This window comes from Pseudophryne corroboree, chromosome 11 (genome assembly GCF_028390025.1).
Source record: "Pseudophryne corroboree isolate aPseCor3 chromosome 11, aPseCor3.hap2, whole genome shotgun sequence".
Lineage (NCBI taxonomy): Eukaryota > Metazoa > Chordata > Amphibia > Anura > Myobatrachidae > Pseudophryne > Pseudophryne corroboree.
Genome location: NC_086454.1, coordinates 152481426 through 152503375, shown reverse-complemented (window position 1 = coordinate 152503375; position 21950 = coordinate 152481426). Strand labels below are relative to the sequence as shown.

At 45.1% G+C, this 21950-nt stretch overlaps 2 protein-coding genes across 5 annotated transcripts in view; one reads left to right on the top strand and one right to left on the bottom strand.

Annotated features, from left to right (window-relative positions):
• Positions 1-4466, top strand: part of TRMT112 (tRNA methyltransferase activator subunit 11-2) — a 61113-nt gene extending 56647 nt beyond the window's left edge. Inside the window, exons 3-4 of the mRNA XM_063944973.1 lie at positions 4100-4192; positions 4286-4466. Coding sequence (XP_063801043.1) covers positions 4100-4192; positions 4286-4387 — 195 coding nt within the window. The 3' untranslated portion in view covers positions 4388-4466. The remainder of the gene's footprint in view (positions 1-4099; positions 4193-4285) is intronic.
• Positions 4467-4540: 74 nt separating this feature from the next.
• ESRRA (estrogen related receptor alpha) overlaps positions 4541-21950 on the bottom strand; it is a 70782-nt gene continuing 53372 nt past the window's right edge. For all 4 annotated transcript variants that reach the window (XM_063944970.1, XM_063944969.1, XM_063944971.1 and 1 more), the window contains 2 exons: positions 10737-11006; positions 4541-10397 (listed from right to left, as the gene is read on the bottom strand). In XM_063944970.1, coding sequence (XP_063801040.1) covers positions 10150-10397; positions 10737-11006 — 518 coding nt within the window. In that variant the 3' untranslated portion in view covers positions 4541-10149. The remainder of the gene's footprint in view (positions 10398-10736; positions 11007-21950) is intronic.

Below are 21950 nucleotides of genomic sequence, written 5' to 3'. Positions count from 1 at the left end.
AAGAAGCAGCACTGGATATGGGTACTATTGCCTCCAGGGCATCAGCTTCAACAATAGCTGCTCGTGCAGCAGTTTGGCTATGTACGTGGAAAGCTGATTCAGAATCTAAGAAGGTTTTGTAAGCTTTACCCAAAAGAATATCTCCAGAAAAAGGCAAAGAATTGACAAATATTTTGGAGTCCGAAGCAGACTGCAAGAAAGTAAAGTTTCCTTCCACATACAATTTCAAACCTAAAGTTCCGGGTTTTCGGCCCTTTCGGTTTCAAGGAAAAACTAAAGGAAAAAGTGATAGCAGGCAGTCCCAATACAACAAATCTGGTAAGACTAAAAAGCATTGGGCTACCAGAGGACCGGTTGGTAAAACAGATGAGCCATCAGCCTGATGGTGCGGTCCTCCACCTGGGGGATCCCAGGGTGGGGGCCGACTTCTTCAGCTTGCACAGATCTGGCAGCAGTCTACAACATGCCTGGGTGCACGAAGCGGTATCTCTAGGTTATGCTTTTGCCTTCAAGAAGCACCCTCCTCGAATGTTTTTGCAAGAGGCAGTTCAGAAATTGCTTCACTCATGAGTAGTCATTCCAGTTCCTCATGCACAACGTTGATAGGGGTTTTTACTCAAACCTGTTTTTAGTTCAGAAGCCAAAAAAGTCATTTCGGCCCATTCTCAATCTCAAAGTACTGAACAAATACATTTGGGTACCTCGGTTTCACATGGAGACTATACGTTCCATAATTTTGGCCATGGAGCCAGGGGATTATATGGTATCCATGGATTTACAGGATGCTTACCTACTTGTTCCTATAGCACCATCCCATCAGTGCTATCTGAGGTTCGCTATCCTCCAACCGCATTTTCAGTTCCAGGCCCTAGCTTTTGGGTTAGCTACAGCCCCCAGAGTATTTACCAAGATTATGGTGGTAATGGCAGCTTATCTCCGCCAGCAGGGGATAAGAATTTTTCCATACCTTGACAATCTTTTAATCCTGGCACAGTCGCAGGGACTGTTCTTATGTCATCTGCAACAGACAATAACGTGTCTGCAGAAGCACGGGTGGCTCATAAATTGGGCAAAATCGTCTCTGTGTCCGTCACAGCGGATGACTCACTTGGGGGCTGTACTGGATTCAAGTCTTCAGAGAGTAATGTTACCTCTGAACAAGATATCTAAGGTTCAGTCAAGGATTCAGGACTTGCTACACAGTCAAAAGGTATCCATTCACGCAGCTATGCGTGTGATTGGTTGATGGTGTCAACATTCGATATGGTGGAGTGTGCAAAATATCACTCGAGGCCTCTGCAGTGTCTGATTCTTGCCAAATGGAATGGGTCGCATCAGACGATAAAAACACAGACTATGGTTCTTACAATAGAAGTAAGGTGGTCATTAGCCTGGTGGCTACAGACATCCCATCTGGACAAGGGGAAATTCTGACAACAGATGCCAGTCTCCAGGCTGGGGAGCAGTGTCAGGAAGGTTGTGTTTCCAGGGGCAATGGACCAAGGAAGAAGGTTTCCTGCCAATAAATATATTGGAACTTCAGGCCATATACATGGCACTGGTTCAGGCAAAGGACATTCTTCTCCCCCATATCGACCCTTCACACATCTACCCCTAAATGCATTGGATTCAGTCTTCATGTGCTAAGCATGTCTACATTCTAATGCAGGGGTGGGGAACCTCCGGCCCGCGAGCCGTATAAGGCCCGCAAAGCCGTTTGCTCCGGCCCACCCGCTTCTCCCAGTGAGACACGCCGCCGCTCAGTCCGGCAGCAGCGTGTCTCAGCTGTCAGTGTTAGGACAGGGAGGAGAGCGCGGCGGTGGCGGCGTGTAGAACTTGAAACCAGCCGCCGGTCCGTGAGCCAATCGGAGCTCGCGGACCGGCAGCCGCGGCACCTGATTGGCTGCCGGTCCGCGAGCTCTGATTGGCTCACGGACCGGCGGCTGGTTTCAAGTCCTACATGCCGCCGCCCAACATAGCCGTGCTCTCCTCCGTGTCCCGCCGAAAGGAGCGGTAAGTAGCACGGAAGGGGGGGGGGGGCACTGTGGGGGCATCTGTATACCTGGCACTGTGGGGGGCATTTGTATACCTGGCACTGTGGGGGGCATTTGTATACCTGGCACTGTGGGGGCCATTTGTATACCTGGCACTGTGGGGGGCATTTGTATACCTGGCACTGTGGGGGGCATTTGTATACCTGGCACTGTGGGGGGCATTTGTATACCTGGCACTGTGGGGGGCATTTGTATACCTGGCACTGTGGGGGGCATTTGTATACCTGAAACTGTGGGGGGCATTTGTATACCTGGCACTGTGGGGGCATCTGTATACCTGGCACTGTGGGGGCATCTGTATACCTGGCACTGTGAGGTGCATCTGTATACCTGGCACTGTGGGGACATCTGTATACCTGGCACTGTGGGGACATCTGTATACCTGGCACTGTGAGGGGCATCTGTATACCTGGCACTGTGGGGGGCATTTGTATACCTGGCACTGTGGGGGGCATTTGTATACCTGAAACTGTGGGGGCATCTGTATACCTGGCACTGTAAGGGCATCTGTATACCTGGCACTGTGGGGACATCTGTATACCTGGCATTGTGAGGGGCATCTGTATACCTGGCACTGTGGGGACATCTGTATACCTGGCACTGTGAGGGGCATCTGTATACCTGGCACTGTGGGGACATCTGTATACCTGGCACTGTGAGGTGCATCTGTATACCTGGCACTGTGGGGACATCTGTATCTGTATACCTGGCACTGTGGGGGCATCTGTATACCTGGCACTGTGAGGGGCATCTGTATACCTGGCACTGTGAGGGGCATCTGTATACCTGGCACTGCACGTATTGGCAGCTAAAATCTCCGTGGCACGGGAAACGGCTATTCAGTGATTATGGTTTTATGGTGACTTCTACACTGCCAGTCTTTTTTACTATTTCTGGAAATAATTATTTGCATTAGCTAGTGGTGAAAATAAATGTGCTCTAAAGTCTACCAGCACGTTTGCAGTTTAAGGATATTCTAAAAAGGCTTGTTAAAACAGGCTTTCTGTAAATGTTTGACTAAAGGCCAGTACTGACGGGAGAGATGTGTGCTGAGTGATCTTAACACAGACCGCACAGCACACGTGTGCTGAGCGAGGGGGACGGACAGACGGATGGGCCGATCATTTCACCTAGCGGGTGTAATGAGTGACCTGCTAGATTGTGCCAGTCTAGCACCGGCGATAGTGACGCGCGGGGCCGCACATCGCTATCGCCGGCACCCCTACACACTGAGTAATGTGTCTTCATTTCTAAGCAATCTAGTCAGATTGCTTAGAAATTAAGTGAACATCGCTCTGTGTATACCCCCCTTTACTGTATGTATAAAAGATGCCTCCTTTCATCTTCTGCAGTGTTTCACAATTCCAGTCCTCCTGGACCCCTAATACCCCTTTCTGACTACCAGCTATAAACACGGGTTATTGACGCATAACCCGTGTTCATGTGCGGTCTGAAAGGTGCCAGGGTTGAACACGTATTCAACCTGGCTCGCTGTGCGATGTGAACGGAGCCGGGTCACGTTCACTGTGTGTGTACGGGTGGTGCTTGGAGATCATGTGATCTCCAAGTGCGGTCACCGCCGACGTCACCAGTCCGGTGAGGCGGTTTGAAAGGGGTTTAACAGTGCATGTTTTACAGATCTCCTAGTTGGTGCTCAGGTGTATTCATTCCTGGCTGACATATTTTGAAAGCTCCACAGGAGGTGCTAATCTGTTTCCAGCTTTATTGTAGTGTAAATGCTGTGTTTTCTGAACGTTTGTAGATTCCAGTGACATTGCTGAGATTGGTCCTTATCAGGCAGCAGTGATATCTGTGAATAATCCCCTCACCACCTTCCTGTAATACTTTAAGTCCACCTATTCTATAATTTGTCATATCTCTTAATGAAGCCTCATTTTTCACTGTGCTTTCCTGTAAGTATCTAATATAGCATCAAGGCACAAGATGGTAGGAACATAACTGCTAATTGTTTGCCCTTGCAAATTCCCATTTGGAGTTGGGGTATGTACTGTACCTGCCTGACCCTGGTTTACTGTCCTCCACAGCTAGGCCACGGTTCTGGTCTCCCCCGAGAACTTCTATCTGGATATGAAAATGATGAAGACTTCCTGAAGAAAGTTCATCATGTACTACTGGAGGTAAGGCGACCACGAGTGACATGGACAGGTGATAATATGGGTGCATGACACTAATACACTATACCTATTTTACCATGTTTTTATACCTGCCAGGTTGAAGTCATTGAAGGTGCTCTGAAGTGCCCAGAATCTGGCACAGAATTTCCCATCACACGAGGAATTCCCAATATGCTCATTAACGAAGAGGAGGCCTAACAAGCGCTTCCTCTCCCTGGCCTGTAAATATTTAACCTTTTCTGTTCTGCGTGTTCTCAATAAATGCTGTTTTCCTGGATGTCTGCCCATGGCTTCTTTTGGGACGGGGCGCTGGGATCGGGAGCTGAATGTAAACAAACGATTAACACATCATGAAATCTCCCTGATGTTTATTGCAGTCCAGGCCCTCTAGAGCCATAATTGTATACAGTAATCTGTAGATAGGTTTATAAGCGATGAGGTATGTTACATTTGCATGTTATACTATAGTTCCTATATACAGGTGTAGAGTGCACATAGAATGATTATGGCTACAAAAACCAAATTGCTAAGCCGGTACAGAGGCATAGCAATATGGGTTACAGAAATCACAGTTCAGAAGACAATTAATACAGGAACCATTGCCTCATAACCCAGAATGAGGGTGAGGACAGAGCCACAAAGGAGCAGCATGTAGTGTAACTACAGTAAAAGACAATGCAAAACTAGAATTAAATCAAAATTACAAGGTCCAGACTCCATTGTTCTCTGTGTTACAGATCTAATGACACAAGAATTCCCTCTTATCCAAAGCCCACATGGTTTTGTCTTTCACACAAGTAAAAGCAGACAGACCTTAAACAAACAACACATAAGGCAGGATTCATGTGGCAGTAAGTCAGATCTGCCAAAAAAAAGTCCACATTGTAAAAATAATGCCTGATAGTGGTTAAACGCAGCATTAATTTACATATTTATTATTATTTTTTTACTATTTAATGAACAGTTTCTAGGTGTTTGGCTTAGTAAGGGTGTCTACACACGGTGAGATATTTTCTTTCGATTTTGACTATATAGTCAAAATCGAAAGAAAAGTTAGTGCAGATCGCAAGGTGAAAGTCATCTTGCGACCCCGATTCGATCCCGATGCGCGGTCCCGCCAGGTCGGCATCGCAAGAAAAGATAGACTGTGCAGACAAGTCAATCCTTGCTAGATCGGTGTACTATCTAGTTCATCTCACATGTCAATGACATCTCACATAAGCCAAAATCTTAAGCACACACAGTCCATATCTCAAGAAAAGTTAGTCAAAATCTGTGCTATCTGGGCTTCAGGGAGCTCAAGGGAAATCACAAGTGAAAATCGGGCATAGCAAGGATCTCACCGTGTGTACACACCCTAAGGATGATCTCTTCATGAGCATTGTGTAGACTGTTCCATAGGCAGAACTGGGTTGCGGACTGTGAGCAAATGTGATTTATTTTCACACATGGGTTTGGTTACTTTATACCCCGCTCTATAAAGGAATCAGAATAGATAAGAAAAAGTAGAAATTTATATACTTGAATGCTTTCATATAGGACTTATCTTGTAGATGGTGTTTTTTTTTTTTTTTGCACCAGGACCATATAATTATAACAGAAATGTTATTTCTTAGCTCTGAAAATGTATGGCAAAACCATCTGGCATTTTAGAAGCAATTCCACATAAATTTGATTTCTTTACTTTTAAATAGCAAGTTCTATTTTTAAACATGCACCTGATAGTCATTTGTCTTAACTATCCTCCAACAAATCGTTATCTCCTTTCAAAATCTCTCTGGAGAGCAAATGGCTACAAGACGCAATCAGTTTGTGGAGGCTAACAGCTCCCATCATGTTATGTGATGGCAGGTGGGGAAAAAGACAATCCAGTGTAGAAAAAGCTTAGATAGGTGTTCCAACACATCTTCTTAGTGCATTATTGCCATGCAACTGTGGTTGTCATGGTAGTTCAGAGCTGTAACTCATAAACAGAAGCACAAAGACAAAAAAATAGGATTGATCCTTAAAAAGACATAGGTACCACAGCTATATACCAGGCCATGCTAAACAGCTCTTAAGTAATTTACAGTTTATTTTTTAAACTTTAAGCTGTTAAAATTAGAAACTAATTTCTTGTAAGGTAATAATAAGAGTATATTATGTTAAGTCTTCAGCTCTGATCTCAAAATTTGTATGGACAGATACAGTTAGCTGTGGCATTTATTATGCCATTTCCCTCCGTGGTAAACCCATGACTAACGTGGGTTAGCAAACAGATTTCAGGTTACATGCCCGGAAGCTATGGGTTGCTCTGTGTGTTAAGTCCCAGGGGGTGCATTAATGTGGATTTGTCTTTGCAGCTCCTGAGGCGATACATGATTGAATAATTTGGCTAATTGAACCTGCTTCTAAGTAGCACTAATACTAAGTGCAAAGCCTGTTGTGTTGATTTTAAATTCTGAGCTCAAACCAGCCACTTTGTAAATATACTCCATTGTCTTCATCAATTTGAGATTTTATACTGTTTGTACGGTTACCTTTTGCTGCTTGGGAAATCTAATTTTAAAACGAACTGTTTCTATTTTACAGTAAATATGTCCATTCACACAGATGGTAAAATGACATACAGATCCACAAATGTTCCTTGTACTGTATTGCTATTTCAAAAGCATACTGTACAGAGTTTGAAAATCACTATAAATTATTAGTGTGATGTTTCTGTAGCCAAAAAAAAAGCTTGTTAATTATAACAAAATATTACCAGCAACTTAATGGTGACTTTTGTATTATTTAAAGATACCTAATGAAGTCTCATTTTCAATATGTTAATCATCTTCTCTGTCAGTGCTTGTGGTTGGAGATAGGTGTTTCTCAAATTGAACAGTGACCGCATCCTGTTCTAACGATCAAACTCCCAGCATTTGGGATCCCGATAGGAGACCGCCAGTGGGATCCCAGAGGTAAGTACTGGGGTTGGGAAGCCAACTGGATTCCGCTGTTGGGATCCTGATTGCTGGGATTTAATATCCAACTCTTTAAAATAAAAAAAACACACACAAAATGGTACCTGTTGGGCCTCTAAGTTTGGAGTTCTAGTCATTCACAGGTAAGTCAGTAATTATCCCATGTTTTCCTACACAGAAATGCTGAAAATATTGCCTGTTGGAGGACATTTGAGAATAGCTAGTTTTGAATTACTCGCTTAGAAGCACACTATGTGGGTTATATACTTCATATAACTGACTTTCAGCTTTTTGACCTGTGTCATATCCATTAGATATATATTATGATGTGGGAAGCAATTCAGCTATTCAAAATGACAAAGTGTTGTAATGTATATATTAACCATGCTCCAGTGAAGTGTTGGGTTAACACTGAGCAATGTATGTTAGCTCAAAGGTCCAGGTCTGAAAGTTATATAATTACATGATGCAGTTGTCCTTTCGATATGTTATAAAACCTGCACATGGCTCTGCCGAACAGATTTTGTGGTAAACCATGAAGGGGTGTGTATATGTGTTTATATATTTATTATGACCGCTTATCCTTATTTTGTTGTTCTTTGTGTATAAATGTTCTTTATAGAGAAAAAGCCCAATGTTACAAAAGATATTTTAAGGAAGATGTTCACATTCATCCACTAGTGTTGTATAGCACCTAAGTCTATATTCAGCTGCATTTAGAGACTTTGCAGAGAGATTATATTTGAAAGGCTATAGCTTTTATGAGACCCCACTATCAATGGTGGGTTTTAACAAAAAAGTAGCTTGAACAGATGAGCAAAGTTTTCAAAACATTTTGACGAAACATTCGCCTTGTTCCTCATTGGGCTGCAACGTTTCTCACATTTCACCCTCTGAGATCAGCATGGTGGTACCAGTCCTACAGCAAAATGATTGGCTGTGTTGCTCTGATCATAAAGTATAAAATTCTAAGAAACTCTTAACTCTACCATGCCAAATGGTGAAGGAAAAAAGGACACTCCAGTATTCTCTTTACAACATCATGCATCTGTGGCAAAGGCCAGTTCTGCCACATAATGTGTGTTGTGTCATGATTCACTCCTCCGTGGGAGACTGGCACATTTTATGTCATAGCATTATTTATTACACATGGCAGAAACAATCTTCTGTGCCCAAGATGGAGTTGGGATTTTCAAGGAAGGCTTACAACAGAGCTAAGTAACCTGTGGCACTCCCAACTGCTGTTGAACTACACATTCCAGCATTCCCTGCCACTGTTTTGCTGTTAGGTCTTGCTGGATGTCTTCTGCCACAGGTTCCTACCCCTGGGTGGCAGCATAACCCTCTCACTCATGTGAATGATGACCAGCTCACACAGAAGCCATAGTGGTAATATTTTTGTCTATAGAAAGGTCCACCTTAGCAGACCTGATAGGAGCATGATTGATCTCTAAGGCTATATACACACTAGGACAATGTTCATTAGATGTGACATTGTCTGCGACGGGACCCGGTGGTGTGGCTGGCATATCTGCAAGTGTATACACGCTTGCCAATGGTAGCTGCGGCAGTGGTGGGGCCATGCTGCATTCGAAAGCATGACCCTTGAAAGCAACACGCATGTCAGACTTGCATGTAGGTCCAACGTGCGATGCAGCATAGGACCCGCAGGAGCGAATATCAAACACAATATCGTAAGGAACCGGCTGATATCAGCCAGCTCGTATGCGATATTGCATAGTGTGCATGCACCTTACATCCAGTGGGTGATACCAATAAAGTAAACTTTACTTTCATTATTGAACTCGCCCAAAAACTGAATTTTCAGAGCTGGGTGGTGCTATCTCTTAAGCCCATTGATACAGTAAGTGCAGAGTACCAGGTTACATTTTAAGGAGAAATTACATAAAATTCAAGTTACTCTCAAGTGTTAGATTGCCGTATTTAGCAATTTTTCCCCCATAGGGCACACATGGATCCTATAAAAATGAAAAGTTGATATAAATAGAGATCACTTATGAAAGTACAGCGTAATATTGAATAATAGTAAGTGTATGATGGAATAGACCATCCACAGTCAGTGTTCTAGTTTGAGTTAATCTAAGCATAATGAATAGGGATTGACTATTCCTAGAGTGTTGCTTAACTGTCAGTATAGGTGCAGGGTAAACCACAAGCACTAAAATATACCTACAGTCTGAAAAACCCTAGAGTCACAAATAGAACTTCTACACAGCAGCAAGAATTTGTTTTGCCAAAAATAAATGTAAAAGCCCAGCTGAAAATGCATACCCCAAACAGCATGTGCAATCCCAACAATACAGTATAATGCGTTGCCATCTAGGAACCAGTGTCCTTACCAGGACTGCACATCCAAAAGCATAGGATCATTTCAAAACCGTCACCTAATAAATGACTGAGGCAGATTTTCATTAACAATAAAATGAATTAACTGGCATGAAGTCATACACAATGCAGATCAGTAAGAGAAAGAGGGACACAAGCCACCAACTTATATTACAGCAGTTGTGTGATGTGCCCTATTGCTTATAGGGAGTAATTTATGGCTCAAGAGTACACTTGAGGGATCGAAAGACTCACAGATCTTCTTACTGTTTGCTTATCCTACCATAGGATATTAGCACATTGCTTAATTAAACAGGAATACAGCCATAATACAGATCTTGGGATGAAGGATCCAGGGAACACACCTTCTCCCACTAGTCCATGCCACATGGCTATATATTGAACAGATCTCTTAAGCTGTGAATGTCCATGGCTCTATTTAGCCAAAGCACAGCTTCATGTGCCTCCACCTGTAGTATATTCCTCATCAGTCTAGAATCTATTCCAGGAAGAAATTGTGGTTGGAAAGGAAAAAAAAAAAAAAAACACTTGATTTGCAAATTCATTAAGTTAGTCCCTGCTTGCGTTACAAAGATTCTATGTACTGTAGCATTATGAGGAAGTGACATGGTTCTCCTGTTATAATAGCTTCACTATCTCCATTCCATTTTAGTCCATCATAGCCTCTAGCATCTCCAGGAAGAGCTTATGCATAGGGACAGTCCCTTCTTCTCGTAGGGCATGGAAGTGTTGGAGGACCCGGCCAGCAGTCTGTCGCAATAGGGGGAGCGTGAGAAGTAATTTCCCATCACGACAGGGTTCCTCGGGGTGACGATTTGACTCGTACTCGCTAAGTGCTTCCTGTAGAGCATCACGGAGACGTAGAACTGCATCTGGATCTTCAATGTGCACGGAGTCTATGATGAGAATAAGCATGGATGAGTAACTAGTATTAACTAGTCTATCTAGGAAACTGCATTTTATGAGAACACTTTGCTCATACTACTGGAGAGTGCAGCAGGAATTGGTTACATTGCTTGTAATAAAACGTGATCATCATATGTGTACATTGCCTTAATAAATTATTTAATGCATTCCACTATGGACCACATCAGGATTTACCTAATAACACATCCAAAGACGTTATAGGTAACCAATAGATCTTCCTTTAAGTACAGTCGATGTACTCAAGCACCTTATTATTTGACATAAACCTAACAAATGATAGCAATCCTAGTAATTTATCCATAGCTCACCTGAGTTTGTTAGGGTAAGAGCCTTCAGCATGACATATTCTTCTCTCTCCACACGCAAGGCCCGATACTTGCGTACCAGGTGCAGGACGCAGGAACAGAGGTCTGAGAGACGGACAGAACGAGAAGATTCCTCATCCAATACAAAATCCTCAGCAAACACAACTTCATCTTCATATGGTAGTGAGCGGAAAACAACACCCAGCAGAAGCACCTCCATCCAGACACTTTGCAAAAGACTCATCTGGTCCGATAAAGAAAGAGAGGAAAAACCTGCGAAAGACAAAGTTTCAGTTGTGAATTTAGAAACAGCTGCAAGCCTGTAAAAGATCTGATTAAATACAATGGAGAACCTACCGTATATACTCGAGTATAAGCCGACTTTTTCAGCACTTTTTTTTGTGCTGAAAAAGCCCCTTCGGCTTATACTCGAGTCAGTATTTAGGAGGGACACGGAGGGCACAGCGCGCGGCTCTCCTGTGTCCCTCCTGCATCTCCGGCGGCGTGTGTGTGTTAAAGGAAGTGCATGAACGGCACTTCCTTTAACACACACACGCCGCCGGAGACGCAGGAGGGACACAGGAGAGGCGCCCGCTGTGCCCTCCGTGTCCCTTCTTCAGAAGACAGAGCGGGAGCGACGGAGGGTAAGTAACTGGCACTGTGGGGCATATCTGGCAGTATGAGGGCATATCTGGCACTGTGGGGCATATCTGGAAGCATGAGGGCATATCTGGCACATCTGGCATTGTGGGGCATATCTGGCAGCATGAGGGGCATATCTGGCAGTATGAGGGCTGTGTACGGCTAGAGCTGCATTTCCCACCCTAGGCTTATACTCAAGTCAATAAGTTTTCCCAAGTTTTTGTGGTAAAATTAGGTGCCTCGGCTTATATTCGGGTCGACTTATACTCTAGTATATACGGTAATAAAAAAATTGGCAATACAAGTATGAGTAAAGAAAAAAAACAAGCAGAAGCGGGACAGGAACTAAACCAATCATTGAAATAGTAAGAGCTGTCAGGTCATAACTTGCTAAAGGGAATTCCTGCCCATGTTCTTCTTGGCAGATGATATGTTACTCAGTGTAGATGCTCACAAAACATTGGATTTGGTGTCCTGTACTTCCCTTTATGTAATTCTCTTTTGGATACATTTTGGCTAAGAAATTAAAAAAACTGATAAGCTTACCAACTTTGACACGGGTATCTGTCGACCTAAGTTGGGTTGACCCAACTTAGGTCGACCACTATAGGTCGACATGAGTTTATTTTTTGGTGTCGTTTTCATGGTAAAGTGACCGGGAACCCCAGTTAGTGCACTGTGTCCACCCGCATGGCTCGCTTTGCTCGCCATGCTTCGGGCAAGGTGCCTCGCTGCGCTCAGCACAGGTTACTGTTCCCAATTGTAGTCCACGTGGATCGTAAAGGAAGAAAGTGAAAAGCTCATGTCAACCTTTTGACCTAACGACCATATCCCCTATGACACCATCTCAGGATTTGTTTTTAATCACTTGCCCGGCATGGTCACATCAGATGCGACCACACCAGGCAGTGTTTTATCTGACCTGGTCGCACAGGATGCGACCAGTCAGATAGAGAGTGTTAGCAGCGGCAGGGAAGATAAACTTCCCTCCGCTGCTGCTCCAAGAGGGACCCAACAGCAGCCACTGGGAAAGTGTAAAACAACCCCCCACGCCACCCCTAGATCACCCCCACCCCCTGTGTGCCTGGCAGCTTTCTTGGGGGTAAAAAGTAATGTTGCGTTGGTCACGATGTTACTGATCTTCCCGACCGATGTCCCGATGTTTGAGTAAAATATTTTTATTTATTTTTTAAATAATTTTTTTTTTTTTTTTAACTATAATTTTGGATAGGGTTAAATTAATGTTCTTCACCTATTTCACTCATGAAAAATAACCCAACAATTTTGGAACTTTTTTTTTTGGGGGGGTGGGTGGGGGTGAAATCGGCAGTTAAGTGGTTAACCTAGATAAATCCACTGACTTGTATCTTAAAGTCAGTTTGACCAGACACCTGGGTCTTACTTGGTCCAAACACTCATCCCATATTCAGGCATTCTGATTCCAAAGGATATTTGTCTCTTGTACAATTTGAACATCACTCAGCTCATCTTGAAAGTGTAATTGTAATTGCAGAATTGAGGCTAGCCTGTTTAATATGGTGTTTCCCATTAAAATTTTAAGTATAAGCCTTACAAGGGCATAGTCACACTGCATTGGCTCTTTTATACATGTATTTGTATGGGGAAGAAACTAAAGCTAGACCTCAATTGCTTGCAATAATCACATGTAGATATTCCCTAATATGTGCCTGTAGAATCCAGCAGTGCAGGATTAGGCCAATTGCACCGACACTTGTACTGACATGATGTTGGACCAAGGATCCATCCTAGAAATGTTTTTTTCCATCTTTGCTCTATGTACTGGACAGTGAGTTCTCATTAGTGTCTTTCAATGATTCCTTTTAAACTGGTATATCCTTCACCACAAAGTTAAACTGAACCCATGTGTCTCCCTGCATGTGCACCTACTTTCAATACCGCATGGCCTCCTACCCCTGTGATGGACATCTGCATGATTAGTGGGCTGGTGAACAATTCTAAGAGAGAAAAAGCAAACAAAAAAAAAAGATCTTTTTCCCGATGTTGGAAAAATATAGTGTCACTGATTTCCACAATATGACGATACTTTCTTGTAACATTAGAATAGTGTGACACTGCAAATTATCCCAAACGACTATTTCCCTTGGTCTGATGCAGGTTTTAGCAATGTCATTTCCTTTCTGTTATTTGGAAAGGCATTTTTTACTATGCTGCAACTGCTTTAGGCATCACCCTACGGACACAATGCTTTCTGTTTCTCACTCTTCTGCTTCCTGATCCCAGCTTGTCCATCTCTTGTCCCTTTTTCAGCTGAATTTGTTTCCCTCCTTCCTCAAACACGCATTTGTCACACCCAATGTTAGGAAACCCTGACTTTAACTACTGCCCCATCTCTCTCCTCCCTTTTGCCTTCAAACCCCTGGAGAGGATTGTTTATCTTAAACTGACCATCTCCCTCTCTTCCAACTCCCTTATGGACCCTCTTCAGTCTGGTTTCAGCCCAGCCCACTCTACAGAAATTACCCTAACTATGGTTATCAATGACATCCTTACTTTCACTTCTCTTTTCTCATCTTTCTCAATGTACTTGTTGTCTTTGGCACTATTGAACCCACACTCCTCATTCAAACTCTTACCTGTATTTGACACCATAACTCTGTCCTCTCAGTTCACCTCTTACCTCGCTGACTATTCCTGTTTTCGGTCTCTACCTCAAGCACCACATGCCATGCACTTCCACTACCTGTCTGCATTCCACAAGGCTGTCACTGAACCCCCTCCTTCCTCCCTTGGTAAACTCATCAATTCTTTTGCTCTCCAATACCACCTTTACACTGACAATACTAAAGTTTACTTTCTTTGAGCTCTCTTCTCCAAGTCTCACTCGGGTATTTTCTTGCCTCTCGGCTACTTCATTCTGGATGTCTCAGCATTTTGAAATGTCCAAAACGGAATGTACGTTCCTGCTACCAAGGCCACCTCCTTTCCCCAGTTCTCTTTATCAGTTCTTCGGTTCTATAACAGCTTCCTCTCGACTGTCCCCCCATATTCATTGCCTTGGTGTCATTCAATTTTCACTCGTTTGCCCAGCACATTTAATATATCTCACTATTGCAGCTTTCACCTCCACAACTTCTTTCCCCTGATGTCACCAGAACTATAATAAACACATTATATCCTATCTTGACTATTGTAACCTCCTTTCCCCCCCTGGAACTCCCTTCTTATCCAAATGAGACTTTCTGCCAGTCTACCCATTACTCAAAATCCACTCTTCCCTCATCCCCTGAACCTTTCTTCTCCACAGTTAAACATCCACTTTTTTACCCATTCCTTTAATATGTATGCCATCCTCTTATTCACACCCTTCACTATCCTTGCTTTCAATGCTCCTTGTCTCCTTCATCCACTCTGGCTGTGTCTTTGCTCTTTATTGGGCACAGTGTCATTGAGTGCTGAACTGCCTTCCACTCCCCATGGGCTCACTGATTCATGCCTGTCTGTATTAAAGGAGTCTCCCAACCAATGCCCTATATGCTTTCTACCTAGTTTGTCGGTCATTTACTTTGTGTTGTTCCAATGTTATGTCAGATTTAATTTACTGCACTATTTACAGATTTGTTTTCTGTATATTACCTGTACGAAACTGTGTGGCGCCTTAAATCTATACCCCTCGGTACTAAAGTACATTCCCCAGTATCCACTATGGACTACGAGAAAAGGAATTACCGGAAGGTATTAAATGCCTATTTTTAATAAAAATAGGCATTTAATACCTTCCGGTAATTCCTTTTCTCGTAGTCCATAGTGGATACTGGGGAATGTACTTTAGTACCGAGGGGTATAGATCGGGTCCACTGGAGCCTGGCACTGAAACCTTTAGTGTGTGCTGGCTCCTCCCCTCTATGCCCCTCCTGCCAGACTCAGTCTAGGAAAACTGTGCCCGAGGAGGCGGACATACCATGAGAGAAGGAAACATATACACATATAGAAACAGTGGTGAGGCAACGAGCCAACACACAACCATAAATAGAATAGGAGTGCTAACCGGAACAGAGGATAGCAACACCAACCACAACAAAGGATAGCACAGCTAACCCAACCTGGAAAAGGGACAGCAGCAGTGGACGAACCAGAAACACTTACGCCAGGTAAGCAGAATTCAAAGCACTGAGGAGGGCGCCCAGTATCCACTACGGACTACGAGAAAAGGAATTACCGGTAGGCATTAAATTCCTATTTCTGCTGCGGGGTACACTGGATTCCACAAGGAAAGACATAGGGGTGTAGAGTAGGATCTTGATCCGAGGCACCAACAGGCTTTAAAGCTTTGACTGTTCCCAAGATGCATAGCGCCTCCCTGCACAGGAGCTCAGTTTTGTAGTTGGTGCCACAGATAGCAGGCACATAACAGGGGCTGCTCTGAGCAGCCCTAAGAAGAGCTTTTTTGAGAAGAAAAGTGAAGACTTCAAGGGCTGCAGCAGTGTGTACATGCTCCATCTCACCCCTGGTTGCCGGGTAACTACAGCAGGAGGCTCCGGTTTTCTTCTGGTCAAGCACACACGACGGGGGCTCTCCGGGATCGCATGGCCGCGCTTCGGGAGGTGGTGAGTGGGTCCTGCGCGCTGGTGGTGGACACTGGCAGTACAGGCGATCCCACTAGATCACCAGGGCATGGGTGCAGGTCAGGTTTTCTCTTAAAACCTTTTTGTGTGCAGCCGGCAGTACCTGGTGGTTTTGCCAGCAGAGGGGATAAGGCTTAGACCTGGAGCCCCAGCCCCAGGGCGCCATTTCCAGCAAATGTTCCCGCCCTGGAGCTGCATATCTGTCTCTCTCACTCCCTGTCAGTGTTTGGGCGCCATTTCTCTCAGCTACACTGTTCCTGGGACTGCTTGGGCAAATCCTCCTTTGTAAAGCCGCCTGGTTGTCAGCGCTGTGACTTTACATGACACTTAAATATTCTACATGTCAATTAGACAGTGTTAGTTAAGAAAGAGTGCATTTAGTCAGGGTTCTCTGGTACAAGTACCCCGTGATAACCATCCAGTTCTTACTGTGCAGTGTTATATCTATTGACTACATAGCTATATTATATATATATATATATATATATATATATATATATATATATATATATACATACACACAGGTTGAGTATCCCTTATCCAAAATGCTTGGGACCAGACGTATTTTGGATATGGGATTTTTCCGTATTTTGGAATAATTGCATACCATAGTGAGATATCATGGTAATGGTACCTAAATCTAAGCACAGAATACATTTATGTTACATATACACCTTATACTCACAGCCAGAAGGTCATTTTAGCCAATATTTTTTATAACTTTGTGCATTAAACAAAGTGTGTGTACATTCACACAACTCATTTATGTTTCATATACACCTTATACACACAGTCTGAAGGTCATTAAATACAATATTTTTAATAACTTTGTATATTAAACAAAGTTTGTGTACATTGAGCCATCAAAAAACAAAGGTTTCACTATCTCACTCAAAAAAGTCTGTATTTCGGAATATTCCGTATTTCGGAATATTTGGATATGGGATACTCAACCTGTATATATATACATTTTATATATATATATATATATATATATTGAAGCTGGTCCAGTGCAGTATTATTGTTAGTAATAACCTCTGCATTGTTTAACTGTGACTATATGTGTGTGCATTAGCTTGCTGAGTGGTTTCCATTTCGTGTCTCTCACTCAACTTGCTATCCCTATATTCTATAACCTGAGGGGACTTGGTGTGTCAGGTTTTATAATTATATAGGATTTTCACAAGATATTCTTTAATACTTATTTTTCTCTGTGATTTTAGTCACCATATCTCTCCTGTATCCCTGCTTTTGCCGACTACACTGAGCAGGGGTTTGGGCAAGAGGTATTGTGCTGCTGACAATTGTACTGTTACCTGATACTGCAAGTTATATCATGTCTGCTTCTGACGGTAACGGTTCTGGGGCTGAACACACTGCCGGTGTTGCTGAAGCCACAGATCCCTATGAGGAGACTATAGCAGCTGTGGGCTTTGGTTCTGGGGGCTCCTTGGGACTGTGGCAATGGGGATGTATAATGACCCACCGTGGGCTACTTTCTCCACGCTTCTACATACGCTAGTTACTAAACTAACACCCCCTATGGGACCTCCTATGCCACATACGGTTGGTCCCTGCAGCTAACCCACCGTGGGCGGATAATTTGCTCAATTGAAGAAGTTGAACCAGTCCTTAACTACTAAAAAGTCTGACCCTCACTCGCCTGTGACCAAGGGGTCCTCTAAGCGAGCTCTTATCTCCTTACAATCCACTGCTGTCACTGACACCTCGTCTGATGAAGATGGCGCTTATACTGACCCCACAGATTCTGACACAGATACTGCTGATGGGGAGGGTAGTTCACATGTGGATGTTCCTGATCTTTTGGAGGCTATTAAGTTGATTTTACAGATTACGGATGATTCAGAGCCATCCGCCCCTCCTAGGAAACCAGATAGGTTAAAGCGTCAGAAGGTGGTTAAACAAGTTTTACCTCACTCTGACCACCTAGTGGATATACGTCAGGAACCCTGGGGAAACCCGGGAAATAAGTTTGTGCCTCAAAAGAAGATGCTGGCTCGCTATCCCCTCGCACCAGAGCGGTCTAAAAATTGGGAAACGCCTCCTCCAGTAGACTCACATGTGGCTAGGATGGTGGTTTCCTCAGCTCTACCTGCCACTACCGTCACGTCTCTAAAGGAGCCTACGGATAAACATGTGGAGGGTTGTCTGAAAGCGATTTACACCCTCACGGGTGCTGCACAAAGGCCCACTATTGCAGCAACATGGGCTGCAGAGGCTATTGAAACATGGGCCCTAGCGTTAGAAGCTGAAATCTCTTCTGACCATGCTAGAAAATGCTTGTCATATATTGTCACAGCTTCTCACTATATTAAAGAGGCGGCTTCTGATGCCGGTATTCTAGCAGCCAAGGCCTCTACTACATCAGTCCTGGCTCGCTGGATATTGTGGCTGAGATCCTGGTCTGTGGATCTGGACTCTAGAAAAACCCTGGAGGTACTCCCTTTTAAAGGGAGATATTCTGTTTGGGGAGGACTTAAATAAGATAGTGGCTGACTTGGCTACTGCCAAAACTGCTTGTCTGCCAAGTACTGCTCCTTCTGCGTCGAACGCTAAAGGTACTTCCTTTCGCCCTTCAGGTAAAGCAAAAGGTCAGGCGTACAACAAGCAGGCCCGCACTTCCAAACCTGGTAAGCCGAAGCCCATAAGAGCCTGGGCTGCCCATCAGCCAGCTTCCAAGACCGATAAGCCTGCCGCATGACGGGGCGGGCCTCCCCCTGGGGGATCCCAGGGTGGGGGGCCGGCTTCTAGGGTATACCCAGGAATGGTTGAAGACCACTTCAGATGCCTGGGTACGGGAAGTCGTCACTCGAGGTTACGCCATAGCCTTCAAAAACAGACCCCCTCATCGATTTTGCCAGACAGATGTCCCGTTGGACAAGACAAAAGCAAACACTCTACATTCGGTGGTACAGACCCTCCTGGATACAGGAGTCGTACTACAGGTGCCTCTTGCGCAGAGGGGCCCAGGGGTACTATTCTCCACTGTTTCTGGTCCCGAAACCAAATGGGTCCTCCCGGCCCATTCTCTACCTCAAGGCATTGAACAGGTTTGTGAAAGTTTCCAAGTTCCGTATGGAAACCCTTCGCTCTATAGTTCTGGCCTGGGACACTGGGGACTACATGGTCTCCCTGGACATACAGGATGCTTACCTGCATATTCCTATAGCAGTGTCACATCAGTAATACCTGAGGTTTGCGATTGGCAACCTCCATTACCAGTTTCGGGCGTTACCTTTTGGTTTAACTATGGCTCCGCGAGTCTTCACCAAAGTTATGGCGGTGATGACGATAGTACTCCGCCGTCAAGGGGTCAGGATACTGCCGTATCTGGACGACTTGTTAATCCTGGCAAATTCCCCAGAACTTCTCCTACGTCATCTGGATATGACTGTCCAGTTTCTACAAGCCCACCGGTGGCTCATCAACTGGAAGAAATTCTCCCTGGTCCCTGCTCAGAGCATGGTGCACCTGGGAGCGCTATTGGACACTCACAACCAGCGGTTGTTCTTGTCTCAGGAGAAAGTCCTGAAGCTTCAGGACAGGATTCGTTGCTTCCTTTCTCGTCCGCAAGTGTCAATACATTCGGCGATGCAGGTGCTGGGCCTCATGGTATCAGCATTCGACACGGTGGAGTATGCTCAATTCCATTCTCGCCCCCTCCAGAGGCTGATTCTAGCCAAGTGGGACGGCCTGCCTCACCGGATTAGGTCTCACATGATTTCATTGACTCTGGAGGTCCGTCTGTCGCTGCACTGGTGGCTTCAGGACCAACAATTGTGCAGGGGTCGTTCCTTCTGGATATCCGACTGGGTCCTGTTGACGACAGATGCCAGTCTAAGAGGTTGGGGAGCGGTGCTGGAGCAACACTCCCTTCAGGGTCGGTGGACCAAGGAGGAATCTCTCCTCTCGATCAACATTCTGGAATTGCGGGCGGTCTTCAATGCGTTGAACCTGGCCCAGCATTTAATTCAGAACCGTCCTGTTCAAGTACAGTCGGACAACGCCACCACAGTGGCTTACATAAATCATCCAGGCGGCACTCGAAGCCGTTTGGCAATGAAGGAAGTCTCACGGATTCTACATTGGGCGGAACGCCATCTACTGGCCATATCGGCAATATTCATTCCGGGAGTCCTGAATTGGGAAGAGGACTTTCTCAGTAGTCAGGACGTACACGCCGGAGAGTGGGGCCTCCATCCAGAAGTGTTTCAACTCCTAGTGGAAAAGTGGGGCCTTCCAGACGTAGATCTGATGGCGTCTTGACACAATCACAAGGTTCCAGTATTCGGAGCAAGAACAAGGGATCCTCAAGCAGCATTCGTGGATGCGCTGGCGGTGCCGTGGAGGTTTCGGCTGTCGTACGTGTTCCCTCCGGTGTCACTCCTGCCCAGGGTAATTCGGAAGTACAAGCAAGAAAGAGGAATTCTGCTTCTCAGAGCTCCAGCGTGGCCCAGACGGCACTGGTTCTCAGACCTGCAGGGCCTATCGTCAGAGCGTCCAATTCTACTACCACAACGCCCAGACCACCTCGTTCAGGGCCCCTGTGTCTATCAGGACCTAGCCCAGCTGTCTTTGACGGCGTGGCTCTTGAAGCTTCCGTCTTAAGGGCTAAAGGGTTTTCTAAGGCGGTCATTCAAACTATGTTGCGGTCCCGGAAACCGGCTTCTGCTCGGATTTACTATAGGGTCTGGCATTCTTACTTTGTTTGGTGCGCATTTAACAATTATGACGCTTCCAAGTTTAGTATAGCCAAGCTGTTGACCTTTCTTCAGCAGGGCCTGGACTTAGGCCTGCGTCTGGCCTCCCAAGGTTCAAATTTCTGCCTTGTCGGTGTGGTTTCAGAGAATGATTGCGACCTTACCTGATGTGCATACCTTTACTCAGGGTGTGTTGCGTAACCAACCTCCCTATGTCCCGCCTGTGGCTCCTTGGGACTTGTCGTGGGTTTGGAGGCGTTACAAGATTCTCAGTTTGAACCTCTTGGTTCAGCTGATCTTAAGTGGCTTTCCCTTAAGGTGGTGTTTCTGCTGGCTATTGCTTCAGCTAGAAGAGTGTCTGATTTGGGTGCCTTGTCTTGTAGTTCCCCATATCTGATATTTCACCGTGACCGGACGGTTCTTAGGACTCGTCCCGGTTATTTGCCTAAGATGGTTTCTTCGTTCCATCTTAATCAGGAGATTGGGAGACAGATCAGGAGAGAAAATGGCCGGTACCACAAAGAGCGGTCTTTGGATGTGGTACGGGCTCTCCGTATCTAAATGAAGAGAACTGCTTCTGTTAGGAAATCTGATTCTCTCTTCATTCTGTTTGGGTTTCACAAACGGGGCTGGCCTACTCACAAGCAGACTTTGGCCAGATGGATTAGAATGGTGATTGCACATGCTTATGTGAGGGCTGGTCTGTCAGCTCCTGTTCACATTACGGCCCATTCTACTCGGTCTGTTGGACCTTCTTGGGCGGCCCGCCGTGGTGCGACCCTTGAACAATTGTGCAAGGCGGCTACGTGGTCCTCCGTGAACACGTTCATAGGGTTCTATGCCTTCGATACTGCCGCTTCCCAGGATGCTTCCTTTGGACGCCGGGTTCTTGTGCCCGCTACAGTGCGTCCCCTCCCATAAGGAACTGCTTTAGGACATCCCCTATGTCTTTCCTTGTGGAGCCCAGTGTATCCCGCAGCAGAAAACGAGTTTTATGGCAAGAACTTACCTTTGTTAAAACTCTTTCTGCGAGGTACACTGGGCTCCACAAGGCACCCACCCTGACGCACTTAGCTTCTTTGGGTTGGTATGGCATTAGCCGCTGACACTTCTCCTGTCGTGAGAGTGTGGTGTATGTGGCTAATAACCGTTGTCGTCTCTTTTCCTGCTACTGCATTGGGCTGGTTAACTAAAAACTGAGCTCCTGTGCAGGGAGGCGGGGTTATAGAAGAGGCGGTGCTATGCATTCT